This window comes from Trachinotus anak, unplaced genomic scaffold (genome assembly GCF_046630095.1).
Source record: "Trachinotus anak isolate AG129_WGS33_773 ecotype Australia unplaced genomic scaffold, CSIRO_AGI_Tana_v1 ptg000011l, whole genome shotgun sequence".
Taxonomy (NCBI): domain Eukaryota; kingdom Metazoa; phylum Chordata; class Actinopteri; order Carangiformes; family Carangidae; genus Trachinotus; species Trachinotus anak.
In genome coordinates, this window is record NW_027273862.1 from 949178 (window position 1) to 975236 (window position 26059).

General features: G+C 40.8%; 2 protein-coding genes across 7 annotated transcripts; one reads left to right on the forward strand and one right to left on the reverse strand.

The window, feature by feature from the left end:
- Positions 1 to 2367: 2367 nt before the first annotated feature.
- On the reverse strand, positions 2368 to 9374 carry lins1 (lines homolog 1). Its single transcript, XM_071490002.1, has 6 exons — positions 8921 to 9374; positions 8733 to 8822; positions 8040 to 8172; positions 6570 to 7136; positions 4892 to 5075; positions 2368 to 3232 (listed from the first exon to the last, which is right to left on the reverse strand). The coding sequence occupies exons 1-6, from the start codon at positions 9284 to 9286 to the stop codon at positions 2380 to 2382; spliced, it is 2193 nt and encodes a 730-aa protein (XP_071346103.1). The 5' UTR covers positions 9287 to 9374; the 3' UTR covers positions 2368 to 2379.
- Positions 9375 to 12400: 3026 nt separating this feature from the next.
- asb7 (ankyrin repeat and SOCS box containing 7) lies at positions 12401 to 24237 on the forward strand. Of its 6 annotated transcripts, none has more exons than XM_071488900.1 (5): positions 12401 to 12648; positions 13392 to 13516; positions 16058 to 16269; positions 17133 to 17738; positions 21895 to 24237. In XM_071488900.1, exons 2-5 carry the CDS (start codon positions 13479 to 13481, stop codon positions 22032 to 22034), a joined length of 996 nt encoding a protein of 331 aa, XP_071345001.1. In that variant the 5' UTR covers positions 12401 to 12648; positions 13392 to 13478; the 3' UTR covers positions 22035 to 24237. The 6 variants fall into 6 exon arrangements, with proteins under 6 accessions (XP_071345001.1, XP_071345006.1, XP_071345007.1 ...); XM_071488905.1 differs by having other exon boundaries at positions 16079 to 16269; XM_071488906.1 differs by having other exon boundaries at positions 13435 to 13516; positions 16079 to 16269.
- Positions 24238 to 26059: the final 1822 nt, after the last annotated feature.

Sequence of the window (26059 nt, forward strand, 5' to 3'; positions counted from 1 at the left end):
TGCAGAGAGATGAGACACTGGCTGCTGCTGGAGGAACAAACAATAACTTCATGAAAAACACTTATGTCCTGATAAGAAGAATGAACCCAACTGCTAATTGTGACAAACCAACTACATTTGATATGTCTCAGATTGATTTTTTTTTTTTAATCATTTCCTTCACTTACATGGTCATCTCTTTACTCCTTATGTTGACAGAGTCCAAGTCCAACTAAATCTAAATGGAAACTCTCAATCACTGAACTTTTTTTGTAAATGAACTAACATTGAAACAACTCACAACTGATCAGAAACATTCAGGAGCCAACAGCCCAACCACTGCTATTTGGGCTCTATACATTAATAATATTGACAAAAATCTACTTTTTATCAGCATTTATTAATTTGGTGAACAAAAATGGCCTCATGAGAAGAATTAGTCTTGCCAACATAAAAATCCCTTAGCTGTCTACTTTTCCCTCTGGCTGGCCACTCAGTAAACTCCCTGCAAATTGCAACACATATACAGTATATTATATACAAAGCTAGAATTGTTGAACCAAGTGAGTCAAATACAAACACAGAATTCACAGGTTTTTTTCAGCTAACATCCATTGTTTCCAATGCACAGCTGGCCAAACAGCAAGTAAACTGTCACTATAAACGCACACAGTCTTTGCCATATGGTTTCACAAGCACAGTTTTACTTTATTCTGTTGAGTCTTTTACAACAAGTTAATGCCCCTCACACCATGGCTTAACAAAACAAGCATGCACACGCGCGCACACACACACACACACACACACACATACAAACACCACCGCAAACAACGGCAAACTCATTCAGCCTCCTGCAGGAATTGTTTTCCTGCCAGGTAGCCTAAAGAAGGCTACAGCTCTGGTGTTTTCAAATAAACATCCAGCTACTCCACCTACATCTCCACCCTTGTAGGGGGGAGGGAAGCCTGTCATATGCATCTGATGTAACCAACATCCTGGGTTCTGTCTCAGAAGGCAAAGACCTGATTATATTTTAGGTGTGTGCTGGAAGATCTGGTGCTGGTCTGGTAGCTCATCGGTGATCAGCTCTGTGTAGATGGGGAGCATGTGTGCTTGGTCAGGAGATGATTGGTTGTGGACCACTGCCACCTGGGAATAAGACTTTAAGGGGCCTTGGTGTCCCTTGGTGTCCCTCTCCAAGTCTGTCTTGGTGACACTGAGCCACAAAGGAAGAAACAGGAAAAGTGATAGCTGCTGAGCTTACCAGAATGTACTGAGCTGTAAAAATCCTTGGATGGCTGGTCAACGCATGGCTATTCTAGCCTTGTACCAGCACCAGCTGGCAAGGTAGCTGAGAGAGCAGAGCTCAAACCGAGGTTTGCTCGCTACCAGCTAAGTGGATGAAGAAGCAGGCAGTGGCAGGGCTATGGCCTCCTTCTGGATGATGAGGTGAGACCTCTGTCTGTCCTGGTCATGGCTGCAGGGAGAAGACCGGGCCTGATTACTTAGACTGCCAATGGTGCCATGTTATGGAAGCTGCACCCAAAAGCGGTAGAGGACTGGACAGCTTTGGCACATTTGTGACACAGCTGCCCAGACACGGACAGTTGGTGAGAAACTCTTTTTCAGGTATCAGTGGGTGTGTCTCACCCTCTGGGCTCAGGGGGCAGGAATCTAAACCCATTACAGCGACACACCACAGTGAGATGAAGAAAATGTTGCATTAACTAACTTACTTGGACAAGCAACACAAAGGTGACATTTATTCTTTATCACAAGTATGTAGGGGGCACTGGACTTTTTATCTTATCTGACCAAAACAACTAGCTGATCATTAAGGTTATCAAAAAATTTAAAAATTAAAAAATTTACCCACTTATTCCTTTTTGGTTTTACTGTGGTGGCAGCCTGTCCCTGTGTCCCAACATACACTTATGGAAGACAGGGACAGAAGGAGACCCCAGGTCCTACATTACTTTAGAAGACTGGAGCAGAAATATAAAATCTGTTTTGTCAGCACTGAGTTGTATGAAATTATCTTCCACACAATTTTCACAGAAGTTTAAGTTATTTAAAAATGATGAGTTTGCTATAGTTTGATGCTTAATTGAGATGTTTAACTGAATATCATCGGCATAGAAGTGACAACTTCTGACAAACATCTGCTCTGCTGTGTTAACTATTAGAAGTATTAGCAAAATCTGTCCTCGTCATTGTGCCATTGTTTTCCCTTTGTGTTTTTATTTTCCCCCTTTTCTGTTATGTGTGCGTGCGTGCGTGTCCTGGTCATTCTTGTCTTTACCCGACTGCCTGGCCCTGTAGAGATGCTGGATGTACCTAAAATGTAACAGACACACCACCTCACTAAAAAAGAATAAAGCACAGACATATTACACATGTTCATCTTTTATTGAACTGTGACAGATGTGATTGCTGGGAACAGTTCTCGACCTCTGCTAAGAGCTTTAAGAGTGAAGACGGGTTGTATGGGAAGAGTTTCTTCATCTGCAGCCTCGTCACCACCTGTCTGAGCTCTGACAGACAGAGAGCTGCTCTGGAGAATGTCTCACAGGGGACCTGTTCTGGCTGAGGTGATGTTTGCTTACTCTGTGACACTGGCAGCGAAAGCCCTTCTGGTCTTCTTTCCAGTGTGGAGTCAGGTCCACTCAGTAATCCTGTAGAGTCAGATGTCTCATATTGTTTCTGTCTGGTAAATCCTGGGGGTCCAGTAGTCTCCTGCTTCACACCGAAGGAATTACATGTGCTTTTCTCACATACAGATGTCCCTGGTTCATCCTCAGAAACCTCCATGTTCCCTGAATCAGACTCGTCAGAACTATCGTACTCCACAAGGCGAAGCCCAGAGACCAAACCCATCCTTTCCACTGGTGGTCTAACACCTGTGGGCTGGACACGGGAGCTGACTTTGACTGGATCTGGCTCACCTATATATGTCAGTGCAGCTGTATCACCACCACATGAGCCAGTGAGTGACTCCAGCAGTGAGAGATGACAGTCTGACACACTGATTCTTTCACACGCTGCAGTGAAACCCTGCCAGTCAGCTCTGAGGTACTTCAGGTACCGCACAAAGTACTCCAGGAAGCAGGTCTCCACAGAGATCAGGAAGTCGAGGAGGATGCTGTGGTTGAAGGAGATGCTCTGAAGGAGAAGCAGGAAGTGGCAGTGAGGGTTGCAGCCAGAGGCACAGGCTGCCTCCAACACAGCAAAGTCATCCAACCCAGAGGAGAGTCTGCAGGGAGAGATGAGCAGTTCAATTAGCTCAACTTAAAAACATTACATACACACACGAGGAGAGGGAAAGCACAAAGGTTTTCTTCAGGTAATCCGTCAGATAATTACAATGTTAGCAGTGACCTGTACAGATGTTTTTGTATCTGGAATATTTATGATGAATTTATTCAGTTGGTCAAAGATCTGAGATAGTGAGTGCATTATTTCATAGGACAGCCAGACCTGGTATTAGTATAGTGTTCCTAACAAAGTGCATGGTGAGTGGAAACCTACTTTGCCCTGTGCTCTTCTCTCCTTTTATTGCTCCCACTGGGGGGCACAAAAGTAAGAAATGTCCAAATCCCACATGTAGTGGCTTTAAATACTTAATTCTGTCCAGTGATCTGTATATAGGACAGTACCAGAGTGGACATGACCTGTAAACCACACAGTGTCACACATTTTTTATTTAATTACACCATATATAGTTGTTAATAAGATTACTAGCTATGTTTTGTAAACCAGTGCTCAAGGTGGTAATATAGAGTAGTGGTCACAGGTTTTACTCTCCTGGGCCACAGAGGAAAGCTGTGTTGTCTTAGAATGTGTAAATGCTATGTGAGAGAATTGTCCACCACAGTGTCAAAGAGCTCTTCACATGCACATGATTACATTTCAAGTCTCCCTGCACTCAAAAAATGTCCTTTACTTATTGTTATTTCACTCAAGCCCCTTTTACAAAAAAACTGCTAAAACCTGGGTTTTGTTGGCAGTGTGAAAAGTACAATCAGCTTTCACTCCTAGCTCAAATGACTCTGCAGTAGTCAGTTTATTGGTTGTGGCGCTGTTCGGCAGTGACCAAGTCAACAGGCAAGTTTTCACATATTTGTTGTCATATTGTTACTTTCCTGCCCAGAAATACCGCAGCTACAACTCCCACTGAGTGTGTGCTGCGCTCAATAAGGTTTGAAACACAATCACCGACCAAAGTATCTCACACAGACACTTTACAGGAGCACTAACTGGAGGACAGGATGTGACGGATCCATTCTATTGTTCTGCACATCAGCTAGCAGCTTATGTGTGTCTCAGTCCCAACAGACAGGCAAAATCATTTGGCAGAGGAAAAAAAGTCAATCACCTAATTTAGTGGGTTTACTCACATTCAAAACACTGATTATATGCACTCATTTTGGTGTAAAAAGAGTATTAGATGTTTGCTCTTCACTGGGCAGAATGATAAATGAGTCTGAAACTTGAAGACTGTTTTCACATTCTTCTGCTGGGGGGGGTCTCTGTCCTCACTTTAATTATAAATTGAACACATGTACACACAAGCATGTTTTGTGATATCAATTTTTAAGCAGATTGTGGTCCAGTAACAACTTAAACTTACTTTTCTAGTTCAACAGTAAAACTTCTGACATGAATATCTGCATATTCATTTATTCTCAGTGATCAGAGAGAAATGAGCAGATGAATTTATAATGAGGTAACTGAACGTTTTTGTGGAAACCCACATCAGACACAAATGAATATCAAAGCAGAGTATTGAAACATGTCTTGAGGGGATCTATAATTATAGTCAATGGTAACATTTCAGAGATGTGTATCAGCTAAACACTTTTTTCTTATTAACGTCATGTTGATAAAAAAATAAAATACACATCTGTTGTACCTGTGATGGAGGAATATGGAAAGCAGGGCTTTGGCTGCCTCCATCATGTCATCGTCCTGTTCTCCAAACAGCAGGCTGACCCAGGAGCAGAGGTGAGTGACTTCCTTCAGCTGGACACTGCACCGCCTCAGGCAACCCCACAGGCTCTGTAGATACCAATTAACTTCTATGGTGCGGTCCACCTCTGCAGTGACAGGACGCAGGGAGGGCATCAGCACAGACACTCAACTCATGTGTGAGAGGACTGCCCCCTGCTGCGGAAATACTGTAATGCAGGATGTCCAGAATTCCTCATCCTGCTACACAACACACTCATAAAGACACTGGTGTTGTCATGTACTCCAACTGAAACTACACATCCTGTGCTGTCATCAAAACAAGACAGAAATAAAGACATAAATACCCAGAGTAAAAGCAGCTGTGCTATGGTCTTCTATTCACTTCAACAACTATCAAGATCACAGACTATGATTACCAGCGTCTACAGAAAACTTTTAACCTCCAATGGCTGATTCTTGCCACTTTGGGGGCAGCAGAAACAAGCTGAGAACACATCACTGACATATCGTCACCTTTAAAGTGGCTATTTGTAAGTTTTGCTATTGCTACATAGCTGGCAGTGGCATTAAAAGCAGTTTACTTACAAGTTTTGGCAAACGCTTCAGCCATCATTGTGTTTACAATACAACGGGTTATAATAGGTCCTCTGTGTCACTACTGTGCTACTTCTGCAGGGCAGACTGGACACTACAGTGACTGTATCAGAAAGAAAACCAGAGGGCTGTTCTCCACCTCTGGAGACAGCTGTTGGTGAGTAAAGGAATTAAGTCTGATGCTGAACTTGCAACATTTCTTCTAGACTGGTAAGTTAATACTAATGTTGGCTTGGCAGCAACAGCAAAACTCACAAATAGCTCCAAACACTTGCCTATTTCTCCATCCAGCAGCCACAGAATATTATCATTCATTTTCAGCTGGGATTCTCTCCACCTTATGATTGTAGGATCAATATTCCCTCTCTGTCACTTTTGCTTTAGGTCTCTATCTGCTCCTTTTTTTTGGTGCTGGGCAATGATGGTGTTCATCAGATGGACACAAACACAACAAATAAATACTAATGTTGCTCTGTGTCCACTGGATTTTGCTGAGTCTCCTGGGTGTGTAAACAGGGAACTTTTGGCCAATTCAGGTCACATATCAACTTTATAAGGTGACAATATAGTATGTCAATATAGTATATAGTGTTGAGTTTACAGCTTGTTGCTCAGCAAAAAAAAAACATCAATGAATGCTGCTCAACAAAAGGAGCCATTTATAAGTTTCTATTGCTAGATAGCTAACGTGAGCCCCAGCTCATCTCGTCACTTTCCAATAGCGACTCACTTGAGCCTTCCGTCCGTCCCGGAGACGTAGCACTTCTCAGAGAGAGTATTATAACCTCCTGTTTTTTAAATGCATGTAAATGATGGCCGAAGATTTTGTCAAGCGACAATCACCACCACCCGCTCCCGGCAAGACAGCACGTTAGGTGGCAGAGAGAACTTGCAAATAGCCCCCTTAAACTCTTCCCACGAGACATCAACTCAGCAAAAAAACACATACAATATATACTGTGTGTATATACAATATATACTGTATCCAGTGTGTGTGTACCAGAGTTGTGTTTCATTATACTCACCTGTTTGAGCTGTTTGTATGTGGAGCTCCATGGACTTGAGAAGAAGCAGGCTGACAGCTCGCAGCGTCACGCAGTCCGGTTTCTGACCATCTCGTCTGGTCCCCCCAAAGAAACGCGCTGACTCCACGTGAACACTTTCCAACCAATCAGCAACCACTGCTGTTAACACAGTCTGAGCTAGCATGCTCATATCACAGCTGAGGTTCTCATATCTCAGCCCAGAGGACGGCACGCCTCCTGACACCCAGTCCTCTCCAGCCTTCTGAAGCACAGCTCTCTTCAGAAGCAGCAACGCTCGCTTTTTGACAAAATAGTCTGAGGAGCATCTGACTGCAGTCAGGAGTGCTGAGGAGTGAATGTGGGTCAATCTCTGACTCCTGAGAGCAGCGTCACACATCGACCTGGATGCAGTCAGTGCCTCCAACAGGTCCAGCAGGAGGCAGAGTGTTGTTCCCCAGTGTCTGCTGCTGGTAAAATCTCTTACCTCTTTTCTCTCTTCAGGGAGAAACTTTGAACATAAAGCACACAGGCCAGAGTCAAATGCTTCCAGAAGTTTCCTGAGGATCTCTGAAGGAATAAACACATGACTCAAAATGAGACATTAGACACAACAATACAACCAACAAGAAACCTGGGTTGTTTTATTCTGGACTTGAGTTACACAAGCTAGTGTAAAAACAACCCCCTCTCCGGCTGCAGCCTCTTCAATATGAGGATTTGCTGCTTTTCTCCATTTTACACTGTAAACTGAATATCTTTGGATTTTTGTCTGTCTGGCTGGGGGGGGGGGAATTAATAATAATAATAATAATTATTATTATTATTATTATTATTATTATTATATATATATATATATATATATATATATAGAGAGAGAGAGAGAGAGAGAGAGAGAGAGAGAGAGAGAGAGAGAAGGTTAAACAATTTATTGATAGAAAATATACTCAAGATGTTAATGTAAATAAAATTCTGTAGCCACACATTTGACTATGTATTTGATTTCCCCACCATATAGCAACACTTGTAGCAACCTCTAATTTAGATTCCCACATACAAAGTCTGTAGAGTTCAGTCAGGTGTTTTGGATAAATTTAATACTAAATATCTTTTTTAAATTAACTGTCTTTCAGCTTTGGGGATTATTGGAGTGGGGCAAATTTCTTTATTTCATGTTTTGGGAGGAATGTGACCCCTGTCCTCCAGCGGCAATTACACGCCTGCAAAGATATATTGGTTTTGACATATGTGTCAGTCAATAAGTAATAAGAAACTGCAGAACAGAAATTAACAAAGATATGTTTGAATGGACAGCCCAGTGCTGAGAGACTGCAATGTGTAGTCCTGAATCAGCAAATCAAAACCCAGAATATCTGAGCTGATGAACAAACTTTATTTGGTTGTGACTCTGCTGTGAATTCAATGAACGTCAGCCTCTGCTCAGAGTCAGTGCACAAAACTAACTGGTTTTACCTTGATGAACTGCTTTGAGAAGTCTTTTTAAGACGTCAGTCAGTGACCACAGACAGGCGTCCAGTTCAGGACCGGGTGGCGAGCAGTGAAATGCCTGCAAACACTTCTGCTGCCAGACAGGACTGACTGTTCCCTGAGAAATGACAGAATGTATCATACACATTAAATGTTAGATCATCAGAACAATATGTCAGCCCTGTTCAGGACTGCCTCGGCCGCTGCACAGGAGACAGTCTCAGAGACACTGCCAGGAAGTAACTGGGCACCGCTCTCAGCAGTGGGACCGTTAGTCGCCCTCCTGAAAGTCTTTTAAATTTCTAAACCGAAAAATACTGTATGTAAATACTTGTTATAAAACATAAACCTCCCCTTTGAGTCACTTGTAGACATTTGTTTTCAAGTGCGTAATAGGCTCTGAACTTTTATGACCAATTAATGCAGAAAACCAGGGAATTCCTACTGGTTGTCTGGTATGTTTGTGCAATATTTTACTGAAGGTACATGATGCATTCACAGAGTGAAATATTCAGACTTATGGCTGCACCGTTCCAAAATAATATTCTACATATCTTGTGTATCATAACACAGCAGGACCCTGTGTGGATGAACCAGCTGCTGAGCAGGTGTGGTTAGAGAAAGGTTTAACACAGAGCTGACTGACTGACTGACTGTGGGCCTGAGCAGGATACTCACAGATTTGAGGAGGTGATATACAACACACGATGATGCACTCTTTGCTGCCAGATGAGAGATAATCTGCTCCTCACTCTGGAACTGATGGACCTGTGCAACAGTGGGAGTTACTGCAAGTTTAACACAGTAAATGCATTGTGTTGAAATAAATTTGTGCTTTTACACAGCCCGAGGAGAGTGAGACTCACAAGTTGTGACATGAGATCCATGTCTTCAAACAACAGCCTCAGGATGTCACCACAGTAAAGCGACACCTCTGGAGGTCGCCTCTGACCCACCAGGCTCATCCTCTCCACCAGAGTCAGGCTGATGCAGCTCAGCTCCACGCCGCCTTCATGGCAACACGCTGCAGGAGCCCCCTCTCTGCTCTCACCGGGCTCCAGCCCACACAGCCCAGAAAATATCACGCCCGCCAAGTCCGCAGCACTTTGGCGGGGACATGACCCCATAAGAAAACACCTGTACACATCTGTGAGACAGTGGAAGCGCTCTGGTCGTTGTGTGCAGCCCCCCCTGTGCTCCATGATGCTGCCCCTTCCGTGTAGATCTGCCATATGATAGACGCGGAAGCGCCGCTACAACAAATGGGTCAAGAAGCTGTCAATTCATCGCGAAGTAACAAAGTCACACCGGATGTGTGTCACTTGAACCTTCAAAATAAAACACGTCTCAGCTTGTTCCATGTTGTGAGGCCTGTACGAAGCAGGATTTAGGGTTAGTGAGGTAACTGCAGGGTACGACGGTAGAGGGCGTTCTTCAGGGCAGGGGTGCTGTATATGACACAATACCTGCATGGCAGTGTTACATTTTAAAGAAAACATGACTTCAAACGTTCCCAGTATCTCAGTTTTTAGAGGACAAACAATCCATGGAAACACCTCTGTGGTGCATCAGCCACCACTGATAATCTGCCCACATTAAGGGGTTTCAACATTAAAGCAGTAATCTGTTCCCCATGTGGTAAATCACATGTACACAAAACCAGTAGGACATTGAGCAGCTGTATAGTAGGACATCATAGAAGCACCAAACAAATGTGAATTCCTCTTAAGATACCATCTCTGCCAAGAGGTTGGGGTACTTTTGATAAGCTGCCACTGCCACTGGATCAAACGTAATACTGGATCTACTGATTCAAGACCCTGTCCCCATGTCTGTATTATAGCTTTACATTGGATTGATCCTCACAGCAGTGTTTAATCAGAATGTCCATCATGCTGTAAGTTTCGTAAACCTACAGCATGATGGAAGTTCTGATTAAACACTGCTGTGTGTGTGTGTGTGTGTGTGTGTGTGTGTGTGTGTGTGTGTGTGTGTGTATATATATATATATATATATATATATATATACATTTAATTCATTTAATTCTATTCCATTTTCCTTGGCATTTTTCAAGCTTCTTCCTTCTTCTTGATGTTGCTGTCGCTTGGGAGTGTTACTTCTGTCACCACTTCCTCTATATAAGATCTATTTGGCTTCCCATTCCATTAAATTGTCTCTCTCTCTCTCTCTCTCTCTCTCTCTATATATATATATATATATATATATATATATATATATATTTATAAATATATTTAGTAGGGCTGTCAATCAATTAAAATATTTAATCACGATTAATCGCATGAGTGATCATAGTTAATCATGATTAATCGCATATTTTTAATCTGTTCTAAATGTACCTTAAACTGATTTTTTTCAATTGTAATACTCTTTTCAACATGAGAATAGACAAATGCTTGCTTGATGCAAAAAAATCATGTTTATTTATTGCTACAATGAGAAATACTCTCAGTTCAAGTAACTAACATGTGCAAACTGCATTGTAAAACAAGATGCTGAAATAAACTAAAACAAAAGCCCAACAAAAAAAATTACAGATGGGCATACCAATTTACTAACTGTAACATTATAGAAATGTGGTATTTGAGACTAGATGTACTCCGGTGGTACGTAAATTCACCGCGACAATAAATACAAATGACTTTTGTCCTGTCAAGAGAGCCATCTGGCAAGACTTTGAAGCTGAACTTGCCATTCAAAATATCTTTTTTATCCATTACTGCTCACGACGGAATCGACCTCGGTCATTGCTTCCTGATTTCCCGAGCTACGGAGTGGCCCGAGGTTCAAATGTCACAAGCGTTAATCACGTTAAAAAAAATTACTACCGTTAAAGGCATGTTACGTTAACGCGTTAATAACGCGGTGAGAAATTTAAACATTCACATTACACTACACTTCAAACAGTTGATTCAAAACATGCTTTAAAATCCCCTCTGGAGAGACTCTCTCAGAGATACTGTGCTAACACTTGTTTTTTTCTCCATAGAAACATCAGAAAAAAAAATTAAATCTAATTAGTATTCTTTTTAAAATTACGTCTATATATTTTTACACAAATATACACAAAAAATGTTCTTCTTAATGCAAGTAATGTGTAATGTTTTAATGGTGCATGACAGTGGTCAAAAAAGGAAAAACTGAATTTCCAAATCAGAGGGAAAAACATAGTGCATGGAAATAATTCAACAGTGGAATAGTATCAGAATGACAGCACAAGGAGGGATGAATACACTCAAAACATAATTCAGGTGGATGTAGTAAGAAGTAGTGGGAGAAACAGGAAAGACAGTAACAATAAGCCGCCTGAGAATTGAATGCAGCAACAGTAACCTTACACTTCTGACAGGTAATAATGATCAGTGTCATTAGAATGAAACAGCAGAGTTTATCCTTATAACATGAAAAAATATACAGGAATCAAAGTCAAATAATTACAGGATGAGTGGAGATTAAAAAAATGTCTTTGGTTTTCTGAGAACAAGAGGTTGGACATTCAGGAAGATTAGATTAAATTAACTTAATTAAAAACAAAGTAGGCCAGTTTCCTCAAAGAGGTGGAGGAGGAACTGTGTGAAAGGTGTGTGCTGCCATATCCTGTGTCATAGTGCTTACCATTGACTTCATGCAGTGTTGATATTGTGAATATTAAGCCTGGATGTCAAAATAAAATTCCACCTCCCATTGCTTGTCTCTGACTAGACCCAAACTCTTTGCACAGTACTTCCCTGGTGATGCTCTCCCAGGACTTCACTGCAGCCATCTTCAGCGCTGTTTTTAGTCTGGTCTTCAGCAAGTGGAACGCAGCTCAGACAGACTGCGCTCAGGTGAGTGAATCAGTGATTTGAGCTATTTAAAAGCTCTTTGTTTGCTTTGGCCATGTGACCAAAGGGTTTTGATGCATTCAAATGAACTGGAGAACAGAGTGCTCCTGTATACCTCTGCATTCCTCCTATTACTTTCATCAACTGTGAAATCATGAATAAATTACAGTGTGCCAGTTCCACTGGCATTGTTGCATGTCCAAGCGTAACTCCCACCAGTTCTGAGCTGAAGCCAATTTTTCATTATCTGCATATATTCTTAAAGTTTGGCTCTCTACAGTGTAATGTTGAACTGTACCCAGTTAATGAGATGTTAACAGATATCATGTTTTGTTTGCACCTGTACTGAATCACAACTCATTGATTTTGATTTCTATAGACTTGTAATAGTTTTAATAGTCTAACACCTTTTTTTAAACACGTTTTTTAATTTATTTTTTTGGCAAATTTATGTAGTTAAGATTTGTAGAAAAATGCTTTTATTCTGAAAAGCTGTAGTCGGAAGTCGTATTGTTTTTGCTGCTGGGGTCACACTGATGTGCTCAGAAAGAGACTTTGTTGTTAAAGCTGACTGTTAAACAGCGAAATGATGCTCAACATTGGTGAAACGGACATCAAGGGAAGTTTCATAAGACAATATTACTAATCATTGTTGGAATAGGGTTGAAAGCGACAGAAATATGCAGCTTTGACAATTCTTCTCACCTGGAAGCTGATTGGCTAAGTTGAACGTCGGCTCAGCGTCTGTCAAGTAAATCTTTTTTTTAATAGTTGTTTAAAGTTGTTGTGTTTGTCACTAAATATGTAGAATAAACTCTAATTTCCTTTCACCCGGTTTGTTGTGGTGTATGTGTACCCAACTGTGCTAGTACAAAAAGTCAACACAAGCTAGCGAGCTAGCGCTAGTGTATTTGTTAGCTTGCTGGCGTTAGCTAACAGCCCAGGATAAATATAGCCTGAAATCGAGAGGTTTTCAATAAGAATCTCGCATTAATTCTGTTTTGTGTAATGTGTGACACGAGTTTTCTTCATCTGTCCGTTTGGCGACCCCGGCTTTTGATAGGTGTCGATATAGTTTACTTGTGTGTGGTGTGCATTGTTGGTTATGTTAGCAAATAAAGCCATTCTATTGTCCACTGTTTTCTCCAACCGGTGAGGAGCTAACCAACTAAACAATTAGTGCTGAGTGTGATGACAGGATACGCTGAAGAGTTTGCTGCCTTGTTGCAACGTTTCAGTCATTTGGCTTTAACAATAAGGTGATCACTAGTTTTAAACCAGAGCTTTTTATGTTAGCAAGTACTGCATTTGCAACGTACCTCTCATTTTTCATTACTATCATTTCACGTCATTATTATTAAAATTAATGTCATTATTATTATTGGTAGTAATAGTATTAGCGGTAGTGGTGCTACATCAATATCTAGTCCAGAATACTCTCTAACGTTAAGTGAGTATACTTAATAAAGATAATCATTTTTGTGTGTGTTGCAGGAATAACTGCTGAAGACTGAGTGCCTTCTTATTTCCCTCTCAGCCTCCCTGACGGCGCAGCTGCATAAATACAGGTGCAGCTCAGATATGACTAAGAGAAGCCCATCTTTTCAGCTGGTCAAAAGGTAAAGTTTGGTTTTTATCATACCAGAAATTACTTGAATTTCTCTGTGCTCTTGCTCTGCCCCCAGCTGTGGTTTAAGTCAGGGTAGAGCCTGTGGTCTCCACTGAAACCCCACTGCTGTGTCCTTCTCCTATTGTTTAGTGAATCAGAATCAGAATCAGAATCGGTTTTATTGCCAAGTATGTTTCCACATACAAGGAATTTGTGCTGGTGGTTGGTGCAATTGGGGATCAGGGGGATCAGTGACAGTGGGACTCTCTAGCCTTGTTGATAAGGCTGATAGCAGACGGGAAGAAGCTGTTTTTGTGGCGAGAGGTTTTGGTCCTGAAGGACCGCAGCCTCCTGCCAGAGGGGAGTGACTCAAAGAGTTTGTGTCCAGGGTGGGAGGAGTCAGCTACAATCTTCCCTGCACGCCTCAGAGTCCTTGTGGCGTACAGTGGCTGGATATACTCCAAAATATACCTGGTTGTATAAAATAGATGTGGTTTTGTTTATAATACACTGGGTGTCTGCTTGTGTGGATGTGTCTACACATATTTGTCAGCAAGTACGAGCCACACATAAAGTGAATGCTGTCATAAATTGGTCAGTGGTTTGTGGACGGTTGTACCCTTGCAAATATGGGAAAATGACAACACTCACGTATACCCTCACAACTATGTGAACACAAAAAGTATCATTTGTGTTTTTGGCTAAATGCAGGTGCTGTGTCATATTCAAATCACTTATGCCACTGGAAGTCACTGAATTTGAGGTTTAATTTAAACCTGCTGCACACTTCTTTAGCTGAATTGTAAAGAGGTAATTTGTAAAAACTGCCCATCTTTTGTCAAGTGAAGACTTCATAACCTGAGAGGATGGCTGCAACACGGGTTTATAGCCTACTTATAGTTACTACTTCTTCATCCTCTCATACTGGACTGAGGGCAAAGATGCTTTTGTATCATCTAAGACAAAGAAGTCAATTCCCATTAATCCTGTATGACCTAATGTAGGAGGTGCCACATAAACTGTTCAGTCAACCAAGGACACAAACTACAGGTGAAAAAAATCATACATGTACTGAAAGACCAATTCCCATTGCAGTTGTAATATAAGCTAGTATATCCGAGAGAATATTGATACTGCATTATCCCTGTCGGGCAAATGTTTATGATATGCTGTGCATTTGTCACATTGTCTGGTATTTGTAATATTTTTCCAGCAGTCAGTGATGTTGTTGATTGCCCAGGAAAATCATAAAACAGAAAGTTGAAGCCAATTTCCTCAGATACCATTTAATGTACAACATTACAGAGGAGTACCAGTCTTCTGTTGGTCATGCACCGAGTTTATCTCTGTTTATTTGCCATTCAGCTGAACCTGTGCTTGTTTTGTTTTTGCTGAACATAGAAGAGCTAGTTGACTCACTAAGCAACGGAGAAACAAAATCATTTTGTATTGCTCGTTGTGTATTGTCTATTTTCATTGCATGTCTCATGTATGTATGTTGTTTATGTTTTACCAGTTATTCACAGTGTAAATTGGCTGAGCCTGTGTATTGGCCAATATTAAATTACCACTAATATACTAGTACCCCAGACCTCAGAAAGACTAGTGACTACTGTGTGGAAGCTGATGGGGATCCAAACAAAGAAATAAAGTTTATGTCAGTCTACTCTGATTATACACTGGTGTAACAGTGAGACCTCTTCCCTCACAAATGATCTCTGGCCAAGCACAGACACTGGCTCTCAGAGAGCACATTGACCAGACAACAGCCAAGTTAATTTTAGCTGTTATCAAGTTACTCACTGAATTAACATTAATTAATGACAACTGATATCACCTGCTTTAACTGGTGAAAATTACAGCACCTGCTACAATGAGCAGCTGTTGCCTTACTAATGAGAAGTCATGCCGGAGCTCAGTGAATCCATGTATTTTGCCAGCCACATTGTCTGAACTCAGAGTAAAGAAAGGACCAAATTTAGCTCAGGTTCCGTTCAGCCAAGAGCGATCCATTAAAAGATGCTCACATCAGCCAGATACCAATCCTTAGGATCAGTATGGGTCATCTCTCTCCAGTCACAATTTTGTAAGAAACAAAGTTTAGCGAATCGTCAAGCTTATTTATGTTCAGTAAAAAGACATTAAAACTGGTTGTTTATGTGATGTTTAAAATGAGTACCACCCGATGTGTCACTCCAGATTTATTTAAACTCTCCAGTATAAACAGGTATCAGTACTCCAGTCTTGGTCAGGATATAATTTGGATTTGACTCCCTTTTTTTAACTGGTTATTGTATCAGTAGCTCGTCTGTGACAACGCCACTGCTTTTCAGTAAACTTCATGCTGACTGCAGGAGTTCACTGCCTACTTAAGCACCTGTCTATCAGGAGTGCATTAGAGACAGTTTTCAATGTACTTGGCAGGTGAGTCAGAAACCTCAGACACCCTGCACGTAGCCAACCAGTTCCCCCAGGCACACAGAATGTATTCACTGATTTTTCCTAACAGCGGTTAGGTACAGATGAACATTCCCATTCCGAAATGTGACAGGATGCTGAACCATCACTGCAGAAGGAACCCTGAGCTTCATGAGGAGCTGCAGATCCAGGCTGCAGTGGCAGCTGGAGATGTCTGCACTGTCAGGAGGATGCTGGAGCAAGGATACTCACCCAAGATCCGCGATGCCAATGGCTGGACCCTGCTCCACTTCTCTGCTGCCAAAGGAAAAGAGAGATGTGTTCGAGTCTTTCTGGAGCATGGAGGTCAGAGGCTTTAGTTTGTCCTGTTTGGTGCTTAACATAATTCTTTGACAGGTGTTTCTGTCTAACACTAGAGGGCAGTATTTTACTAAATAAGACATCCTTTCATTCACGTCTATAACAGCTAAATTTGCCATTCAAGTTAAGAAACACACATTTCACACATAGGGTCTTTATCTAAGGAAGTAGAGCCATTATATTTAATTCAGAACTCTTGCCTGCAGCAAATGTAATCTAGATTCATTTTTATAAATCACCTTTCAGTTCCCTGTCACTGACAAATTAAATGTTTGGTTGAATCCTTTTTAACAACCTGTTGTTGTTTGTTGTGTGTTTGCAGTATTGGTCATGTGAGGGTTAACAGTGCTGTGCTGTAGTTGACATAAGGCTTCTATGTTTGTTGGTCTTGTGTTATTAACTGCAGAACTAGATCTATCACAGCTTTCAGAAAAAAGTTCCCCACTCATGACTATTGATGTCATGAGCACTGTTAAGTTAAAAAATTGTGATCATTGTAACACCAACATGGCGCAAACATTATTTATATTTTTTTCATATATATTTTTATATAGTTACGTCTTCTCGCAAAAATGGTGCTGTTTTGCAGCTGACAGGTTTGGAACCACTGGTCTAGATGGCGTCTAAAGTCCTGTGCACTGCATTTGTCTGAGTCCTGTAAGTGTAATAGTGTAGATAGTGTCTAATAGCTGGAAAGCAGCTTTTGTTAAGACAGTTGGTGTGAACTGGTGAAGAGGTTCTTTGTAGCCGATCAGTGTTGAGGTGGATCACACATCATGTTCCCACAGTCTCGGAGCACAACGCCTGCTGTGTTTGACGCTCTCTCATTTCCTCTCTCCTCTGCACAGCTGACCCCACAGTGAAGGACTTCATCGGTGGCTTCACAGCACTTCACTATGCTGCTATGCATGGCAGAGCACGCATTGCTCGACTGATGCTGGAATCCGAGTTTCGCAGTGACATTATAAATGCAAAAAGCAACGATGGCTGGACGCCGCTGCATGTGGCCGCTCACTATGGTCGAGACTCATTCGTACGCCTCCTCCTCGAGTTCAGGGCCGAGGTGGACCCACTGAGCGACAAAGGTACCACACCACTACAGCTCGCCATCATCCGTGAGCGCTCCAGCTGTGTACGGATCCTCCTGGACCACAGTGCCAACATTGACATTCAAAATGGCTTCCTGCTGCGGTATGCCGTCATCAAAGGCAATCACTCATACTGCCGCATGTTCCTGCAGAGGGGAGCAGACACTAATCTTGGGCGTCTTGAGGACGGCCAGACCCCCCTGCACCTGTCAGCCCTCAGGGATGATGTGTTGTGCGCCCAGATGCTCTACACATATGGAGCTAACACCAACACCAGGAACTACGAGGGCCAGACGCCGGTAGCTGTATCGGTGAGCATGTCTGGCATCAGCCGGCCCTGTCTGGATTTCTTGCAGGAGGTCACAAGTAAGTCAACACACTACCTGTCACACAAGCAGGTGCTAATGATACAGTAGTAACAGAAAATGATGAAACGATGATACACTAGTAATAGAAAAAACAATAACAATAGTTTATTATTAATAACAATATAATGATTTATGATTGTCATTATTATTTATATTATTATATTATAATATTTGTCATTACTTATGAGTTTTAAAATGAGTTACTTGATGGTAGAAGAATTAATATGATTCAACTCATAAATAGAAAATGCTCTAATAAAGATGAACAGAAGGTGTTGTCATTCACAGTGCACTTATTTATTTGAGTTGCCAGATTTGGCTAAATTTGGGTCATTAGGATATTTTTTTTCTCTCTTAAATCTACATTTTTCTTGTTGAGATATTATGACTTGTAATGTAAAAACAACTAGAGACTGAAGTGCTTCATTTGTATACAGTGGACAGTTCTTTGTCATGTTCATTCTCCCCCTTTACAACATGAAAATAACTTTGTGGATAGAGTTATTGTATTCAGTTATCATCTCTCTCCCAAAAAAATGTTTGGGGATTTTTTACAGAATAATTTATTTCTTGGTTAATCATGATTTCCTCTTCCTCTCTGGAATTGTTTGAAGGAGCTGCTTCATTATTTCTCTCTCAGTCCAAACCAGACACCTTAGCTCGGTGCATCTGATGTAAGATTTCAAAACTGCAGGCATTTCTTTCTGTCAGAGAAAACTGCACCCATAGCTCACTGAGGTATTTGTATCTGCACATTTTCATTTTCTGATTCAAATTATAGCCTTGAGAGCTGGACCAGAATACATTTTATAGATGCCATTGATTTATTTGCAAATCTGGGAAGAATCCCTCATTCAACATTAAAGATTTCTTGTGATAGAGGTATTTGCCTCAGTGACTGTAGTGAACACTGTATTTGTGAGGATGGATACTGGTTAATGTTGCATGCCTCTTTGTAAATGCAGCACAGCACAGTGAGAGGTTAGTGTCCTTATCTTTGAATAGAATTCTGTAAAAGTGGGTGGGGTGTAGAAACAGAGTCCAAGTTTAGTACAAAAAGTGATAGACCTTTTTAATGTAAGTTGAGAGGAGGCAAAAGTTGAGAAATGTATAGAGTGACAGAGGGCTGCTTGCCAACACAAGGTTATAATGACCAGTGTTCAGTCACAGAACAATCCCAGGTCAGAGGAACAGGAGAGCACATTACCTGAAGCATTATGATTTAGAAGGAACAATGGCTGCATTCCTCCACTGCCCCCTGAACTTTGATATCAAAGGTATCAAAGAGCTGTGCACTGATTCAGACAAGCCCTTTCAGAGACTCAAAACCATCAGCCAGATCACATGTCTGCCGGGTTATTGATTACACCTCTGCCTCCTGGATTAACTCATATGCCATGAAAGGCTCATCCCACACAGAATGACAGGCACCCTCAGCTCCTTTCAGCTGCTGCACACATCACTTTTGCTCCTCTAAGGTTTTTGTCCTGTCAGACACTTCAACATGTCCAACTGTCCTCACACAAAGGTTCCAACTTCAAGGAAAACCCAACACCTGAAACACACAGTGTCACGTATGACATGTTTCTCATTTTTGGCATCAGTCTAGATGTGTGAACCTTAAGATCTACAAACTGTTAAAAATGGCATAATGCTGCATGTAGGAACTTCAGTGCTAAACTCTGGCAGCCGGTTGACCTGAAATGATGATGATGATGATGTGATTTTTGTTGGGGCTTGTACCAAACAAACATTTTCCCCTACGTCTGGAGACTATGTTTGGAGGCTCTTTGCATCTCTGTAGAACCTCAACACTTACCGTGCTAACAATGCACAACAATGTTGTGACACAATTTACCTTTATCCAAAAAATAAATTGTCACTCCACACCCATGCTTAACAGTTGCAAAGGGAGGGTCACTAAGTACAGGCTCAATGGGCTGCCAAAACTTTAGCTTTTTACTGTTTCATAAGTTCATGAAATAAAAGTAACAGTGCATTAATATTTTTAATGTTCACTAAGAAAATCATTAAAATATAGTACAGACACATATGGACAATGGCACACTTTCTTGTTGTTCTATGGTTCAGCACTTAAGGCAGAGACCTCACTTTAATATGGTATAACTTATTTTATCTTTAATCTTATTACCTGCACTGTTTGGCAGTGTTTGGGTGTGTTTGTTGTCATCATCCTTGTTGGGTTGTGACATCACATTTCCCTGACCAATAGGGATCCACAGCACTGCTGCCAACCCCTGAAAGTACCTGGAGTGTGAATTGAGAATCACCCTCTGAGCGTTCCCAAATGTATATAGACTAAAGCAGACTCCTGCAGTGGGAAAGACATTTGTGGCCCACTAGAAGCTTAGAGTTGGGTTCATTCGGTCATAAAACATTAAACACAATTATTAAAATATGCAGTATATTTTCCAACAGTTTAATCGAATCATAAAAATGCATATTTTCCCACCTAGCTACAAAGCATGTGTCCTGTGGTGGAGGGAGAGAAGTGTCTGTGGCAGTCACACTGATTATCTCACTGATAACAGCCACACTCATCACTTCCTGGAATCAAGGGGATTCTTCCCAGCTGTTTGCATACAGCTGATAGCAGAGTGGAGGCTCAGCCTTTGGCTGAGATGAAAGAGGAACTTTAAGATTCATAATGGATGTACACCACTGGATTATTGGGATAGCCGACAGTGACGGTGGCTGTTTGTAGTGGCATCGAAAAAGTCAGATTTCTTTTAAACCCGGGTTTTAATATCTTTGCTTCCCCATATACAATATGAAATGATCTGAATCAATACAAACTGTCAACAAAAACAAACCCCTTCAAACAGATTTATGTTTATTGCATTGGTTCACATCCTGCAGGTGTTTTTCTGGGCTCAGTATAAAGCATGTACACCTGCACTCATTCCTACAACAGCCTTTAAACATGACAGATAACCAACTGAAAGTACTGTTAATGTTTCATCCACATCCACAGCTCTTTATAATGTTGTGTTTGTTTTCATCTACCTTTTTCAGCTTCACTCTCAGCTCTCTACTTACACTGTTTTTATTTGTTCAACCTTTTGCAACTCTAACAACACTAGAGAGGAACTGCTGAACATCCCACAGTTTTTCACCCATCTTCATAAGTGATGAAAGTTTTGTGGAGATTTTGGTTGGAGGAGCATCATGTCTCTGTGGGGATGAGAGGAGATGCAGGCGGTGAAAGCATGTTGGTGCACTGATGGGGTTCCGACTGGGGAGCTTCACCTGGGGAATCTCTAGTTCTTTAACCAACAAATCAGATGAACTGCTGCTCATCAGCAAGAAGAACTCAGATTTAAGTCAGTTTAGTCAGTTTTTATATCTGTCAACAGCATTTGTAGCATGGTAGCTAATGTTAGCCTCAAGTGCTAGAATGATTACCGTTGCTTGGCAACACTGTCAGCTTCTCAGGGACTGACATAATCATAATCATCCCAATTTCAAGCCTAAATAACATGTTTCACATGATCAGGATGGACCTGATGAGTCTGTGAGCAGCTCTGGAGGTTTAAGACTGGATCTGTGAACCCCTCATGTTATCAGATAATCTGGGCTAAACATCAGCACTGACCAAGGTCCAGGACCAGATTTCTCCTCCAATTGTCAGGAAAGGTGAATCAGTAAAACTGATCTGAGCAGAGCTGAGATCTTAAGACTCTGCTTCAGTCTCTACTTTCAACAACAGCATCACATTTGGTTCACATCTAGCTCATGACATTCCTTCAGGCCAAGGCTACAGAAATGGGGACAGGATCCTATACAACCAGACCAGCAACACCCTGAGCAATTGGGGAAACGATGGAGCATGGTTTATTATCATTCAAGTCATGTATTTCATGCACAAACTAGCACCTTGCCATAAAGACCTATAATATACCTAAAAATAAAAATTCTTTTATTAAAATTAGAAAATTAAAATTGTTCTGCTCAGTGGATGGTCAGCTCAGCTCTCCATTACTCTAACTTACTTTTACTGTCTGACTGATATAAACACCAATACTGACTCGTGCAGTAAGCAGACACGGGCTGATGAAAGCAGTCGGGCCGTGGTGAGTTTCCTCTCAGGTGCAACTCCACTGTATTAATATCTGTTTCTGTTCTTGTTTCAGGACAACCTCGGACTCTACAGGACTTGTGTCGAATAAAAATCCGTCACTGCATCGGCCTTCAAAGCTTGAAGTTCTTGGAGGAGCTTCCAATTGCAAAGGTTATGAAAGACTATTTAAAACATAAGTTTGACAATGTGTGAAGGCAACAACAGCAGAAGAGGAGAGGGTGACTAAAAACTCTCTGCTGTCATTTATGAAGACTATGCAATCACTAAGTCCACAGGTCTGCCCCCTACATGCCCAGGGAGAGTTAGTCCAGTTTGTTTGTCCAGTTAAACACATTAAAAATTGTTTCAGCCTTTTTACAATTAAAACAGTTGCTGAAGAGTTGAAGTGGAGCCACCTCATGTGAATGAAAAGAAACCTCATTTGACTGCAGTTAGCTTCTGTTCATGTTGTCATGTTGCGTGATATTATCCTTGCTGGCTCAGATTGTCATCAAATGCGTTCTTGCCAATGAGTATATTTTAATTTATTTCCTCCCATCTAATTTTACTGAGCTATAGGAAGTTAAACTCATTTTAAACATTTATTTCTATCACAGTGTTGAGCTACTTGGATACTGCAGCTTTACAAAAGACCTCTAGAAGCTACCCTCCTGTTTTTTGTCTGGTTCCAAACCTCTGAATTCACAATCTCCACTTTGTTCAGTGACTTAAGGGACCAGTCATGTTGTCCCATTGACAGCAGTTTCCCACAGTTAGAGAATCAGTTGATCAGTCTGAGCTTTGTAGGTATGATGAGCCTTGTGGACATCGTCTTCGTACAAAGCTAGCTCGTTACATAGAAAGAGAAATGCAGTGTTACAGTTTTGGTTTGAAGAGAGAAGGAAGGAGAAACATAGCATGGAGTTGGCTGTGGATGATATGGTCTGTTTAATTTATTGATTTATTGATCTATTACAGCACAGTCAAGACTACAGTAGCCATAGCATTTAAAATGCTATTACTGGAACATTGAAACAAGCTCATTAATATCATCTGATCCACCAACGGTCACACTGTTGATCGTTCAGGCAGAATCAGGCATCACCACCCCTCAAACTTGGCTCTAAAGCTTAATTCTAAAATGAGGGGGGGGGGGCAATTTGGAGGTTTAAAGTTAAAGGAGCTATGTGTAAGTTTTTGCTATAGCTACATAGCCAATGTTAATACAAACAGCTGTTTACTTACCAGTCTATAAGAAACTGTTCCAGAGCTGGAAAACAACACCAATGTTAACTCTTGTGTACTAAAGTTAGCATGCTAACCAGCTAGCCCCGGCCCATCTCGTCACTTTCCTATAGCGACTCACTGCAGCCTCCAATCTGCCCTGAAGATGTAGCGCTGCTCAGAGGGCGTATTATAACCTTTGTATTATAAACGCAACGATAGCTCTTGTCAAGCGACAATCACCACCTCCTGCACCACACAGCAGAGAAGACTTAGAAATAGCGCCTTTAAATTTGGGAGCAATCTTTACGGTGTCTGTCCAGTATAACATAAAAATGTCATGTCAGGCTGAAGGGGAAAAAAAATCTAACAAAAAGATTATTCAGTCTGATTTCAGTCCAAAAAATGTCCTCTACACTCACTGCTGATGCTTTGGAACTTAAAATATCAACAATAAACTGGTCAGAAATTTTGAGGTTTAGCTATAACAAAATTGGGCAGTCGTTTAAAAGATCATACACAGGTTTAGTTTTACTGCCACATTGATCGACATTGCTTGTTTCGGATGTCTTGCACGGACACAAGGAAGAATATGACAAGCAGCTGAAATGATTTTGGAACTGAAGTTTGATGCTTAAAAATAATTTGATGCTACCAGTTGAGCAGCGAAAGTGTTCTGCTGTGATCAAACATAAATCAAGTTGCTTCATCCATTTCTATATGTAGTACATTTAAGTTTGGAGTGAGTGCACTGTGATAGCACCACATTTACTCACTAAAGGTGTGGTTTAAATAAGAGTAATATAGTCTGTTATGGATAACACTGACACACAATCGCTAGAAGCTACAGTCAATGTAAATATGTTACAACAGATATTTTTGTAGAATTTATTTAAGCAATGATCTCTGGTATTGTTAATGTATTTAAAGTTTGGATATAATATTATGATCTGTTTGGTGTGACTCGAATATTTCTTTTTTGTGTGTATCTGAGTTCAAATACTCTGTTGTACAGGAATAATTTGGAATCAAGTGTTTTCTTTTATGTTCATGGCAGAAATGTTGGGTGCTTTCTTAAAATTCATCATCTGCATCTTGCAGGTAACTCTGTTGTGGAGATTATACTGTGAATTTTTAATTTTGACAATTAAAAATAAAACATAGGGGTCTAAATAATACCCATGCAACAAGATTTTTTTTGGTCTCTGCATGTGTTTATATTGCATAGTGAACTTATGTGACATCTAATGTTGGTTTTCCTAAAATGATGTTTTCACAGATCCATTCTAACAGTGTATGATTGTCAGGGTCATGGTCACGGTCACACTTCATTTTTTGTATGTCTGCAGCTTTGTATCAGGACATTTTGTTATTTTGTAAATGATGTGCCCCATGCAGCTAAACTGAGACAAACACCTCTCCTCTGTTAACATAAAAATAAGTCTGAGGGGGGTTAACACATGAACATGTGAAGTGAGTGTGGAGGTCGGGGGAGTTGCATGGGATAGATTTTATGAATAATTTAAGATCACAATTATAGAAACACTTGTGTCCCGTTTCATGGGGTCAAACTCTGCCTGTCAAGACTAAATACAGTAAAACAGTTTGTCAGGACGCATCCTGTTTAACAGCCGTCTCTTCACTTAAGGTGAAGGACTCTGCTCTTTACACTGTGACCTGACCAAAGGTGACACATACATTTGGTTAAATCTTGGGTCATTAAAAGTGCCCTGTGGAATTTCCAACAACAAACAAAACTTCAATATTACTCACCAAATCACACAGTGTGTATCTTTGAGATCCAACAAACTTCAACTTCAAGTGCAACTCCTTCCATATAAATAATTCCAAAGCCTATAAAGAAAAGCAGAGAGACCATTTGCAAGTATATATGTTAGGTGCCACTTTTTTAAATGAAGGTTTTTTTTAAGAAGTATTCATGGCTAGTCTGCCTTTTGATGAATTTTGAAAATATAATTTTTACTATTTATATCATACTGTGTGACACAGAGCGCAACCAAGATGTTCGTCAGTTTTTAACAGTTAGGATGTGATATTAGAAAAGATTTGGGAGGCTCCACATATTTATTAAGTTTTCCTGAGATAACTGCAATGTTAGGGTTAAGATCTAGTAATCTGATGAGGATCACTGGGCATTTGTGAGGGTCAGCCCAGGGTGCACAGTCTTCTCTGTCCTTTTAAAACAGTGGTTCTCAAACTTATTTAGGTCAATAACCCTAAACTGAGGCAAATTAAACCACAGACCCCCACCAGATGAGATTTTTGCTTTTAGATGTTTTATTACAGAAAGTGTTTGGATGGAAATGAACAAAACCAAGAGTGCTATCCTGACCCATTACCATGCAAGTTCAGAAATTGTTCCTGGGTTTTGATGTTGGCTCAGTCATAGTTTTACTAATGATTTGATTATTTCTGCTGAGACATGAATCCTAAGATTCCTAATGCAGCCCCCTCCCTATGACTCACTGGTGGTTTTGATGCTGGACACTGGAGGCTGTTCAGTGTTGTTGTCGTGCCAGAATATTCTCCACCACATTTCAGTTTCACACTGTCCACCTTCCTCTACCTGGTTCTGGTTTTGATAAGATTTTGCAGCAGCAGTTTTGTATTGTGTGTGTGTGTGTGTGTGAACGAATCTGTCATGCATCGACTGCCTTCTCCAACTGGTTCCTCAGCAGACTTTGGTCGTCACAGTCAGGGAAACACTTCATACAATATCTTATGTGGCTATCAAAAGTCTTCCACACCATTAACTACTGAATGTACAGAATATGCAGATTTTCAAATGTAAAAAAACGAGATGTGTGAATAAACTAAAGTTAACGTTTTTGGGTTGTCAGCTGTTTTTGCTTTGAGTGAGAGAGAGAGAGAGAGAGAGAGAGAGATGAATGTACATTGAGGTTAAGGGTGACAGAAATGACAAAGACTGTCCCTATTTTGACAGTAGGTCTTTTTTTAACAATAGATTTTTTCTATAATTAATCAGTCTATCA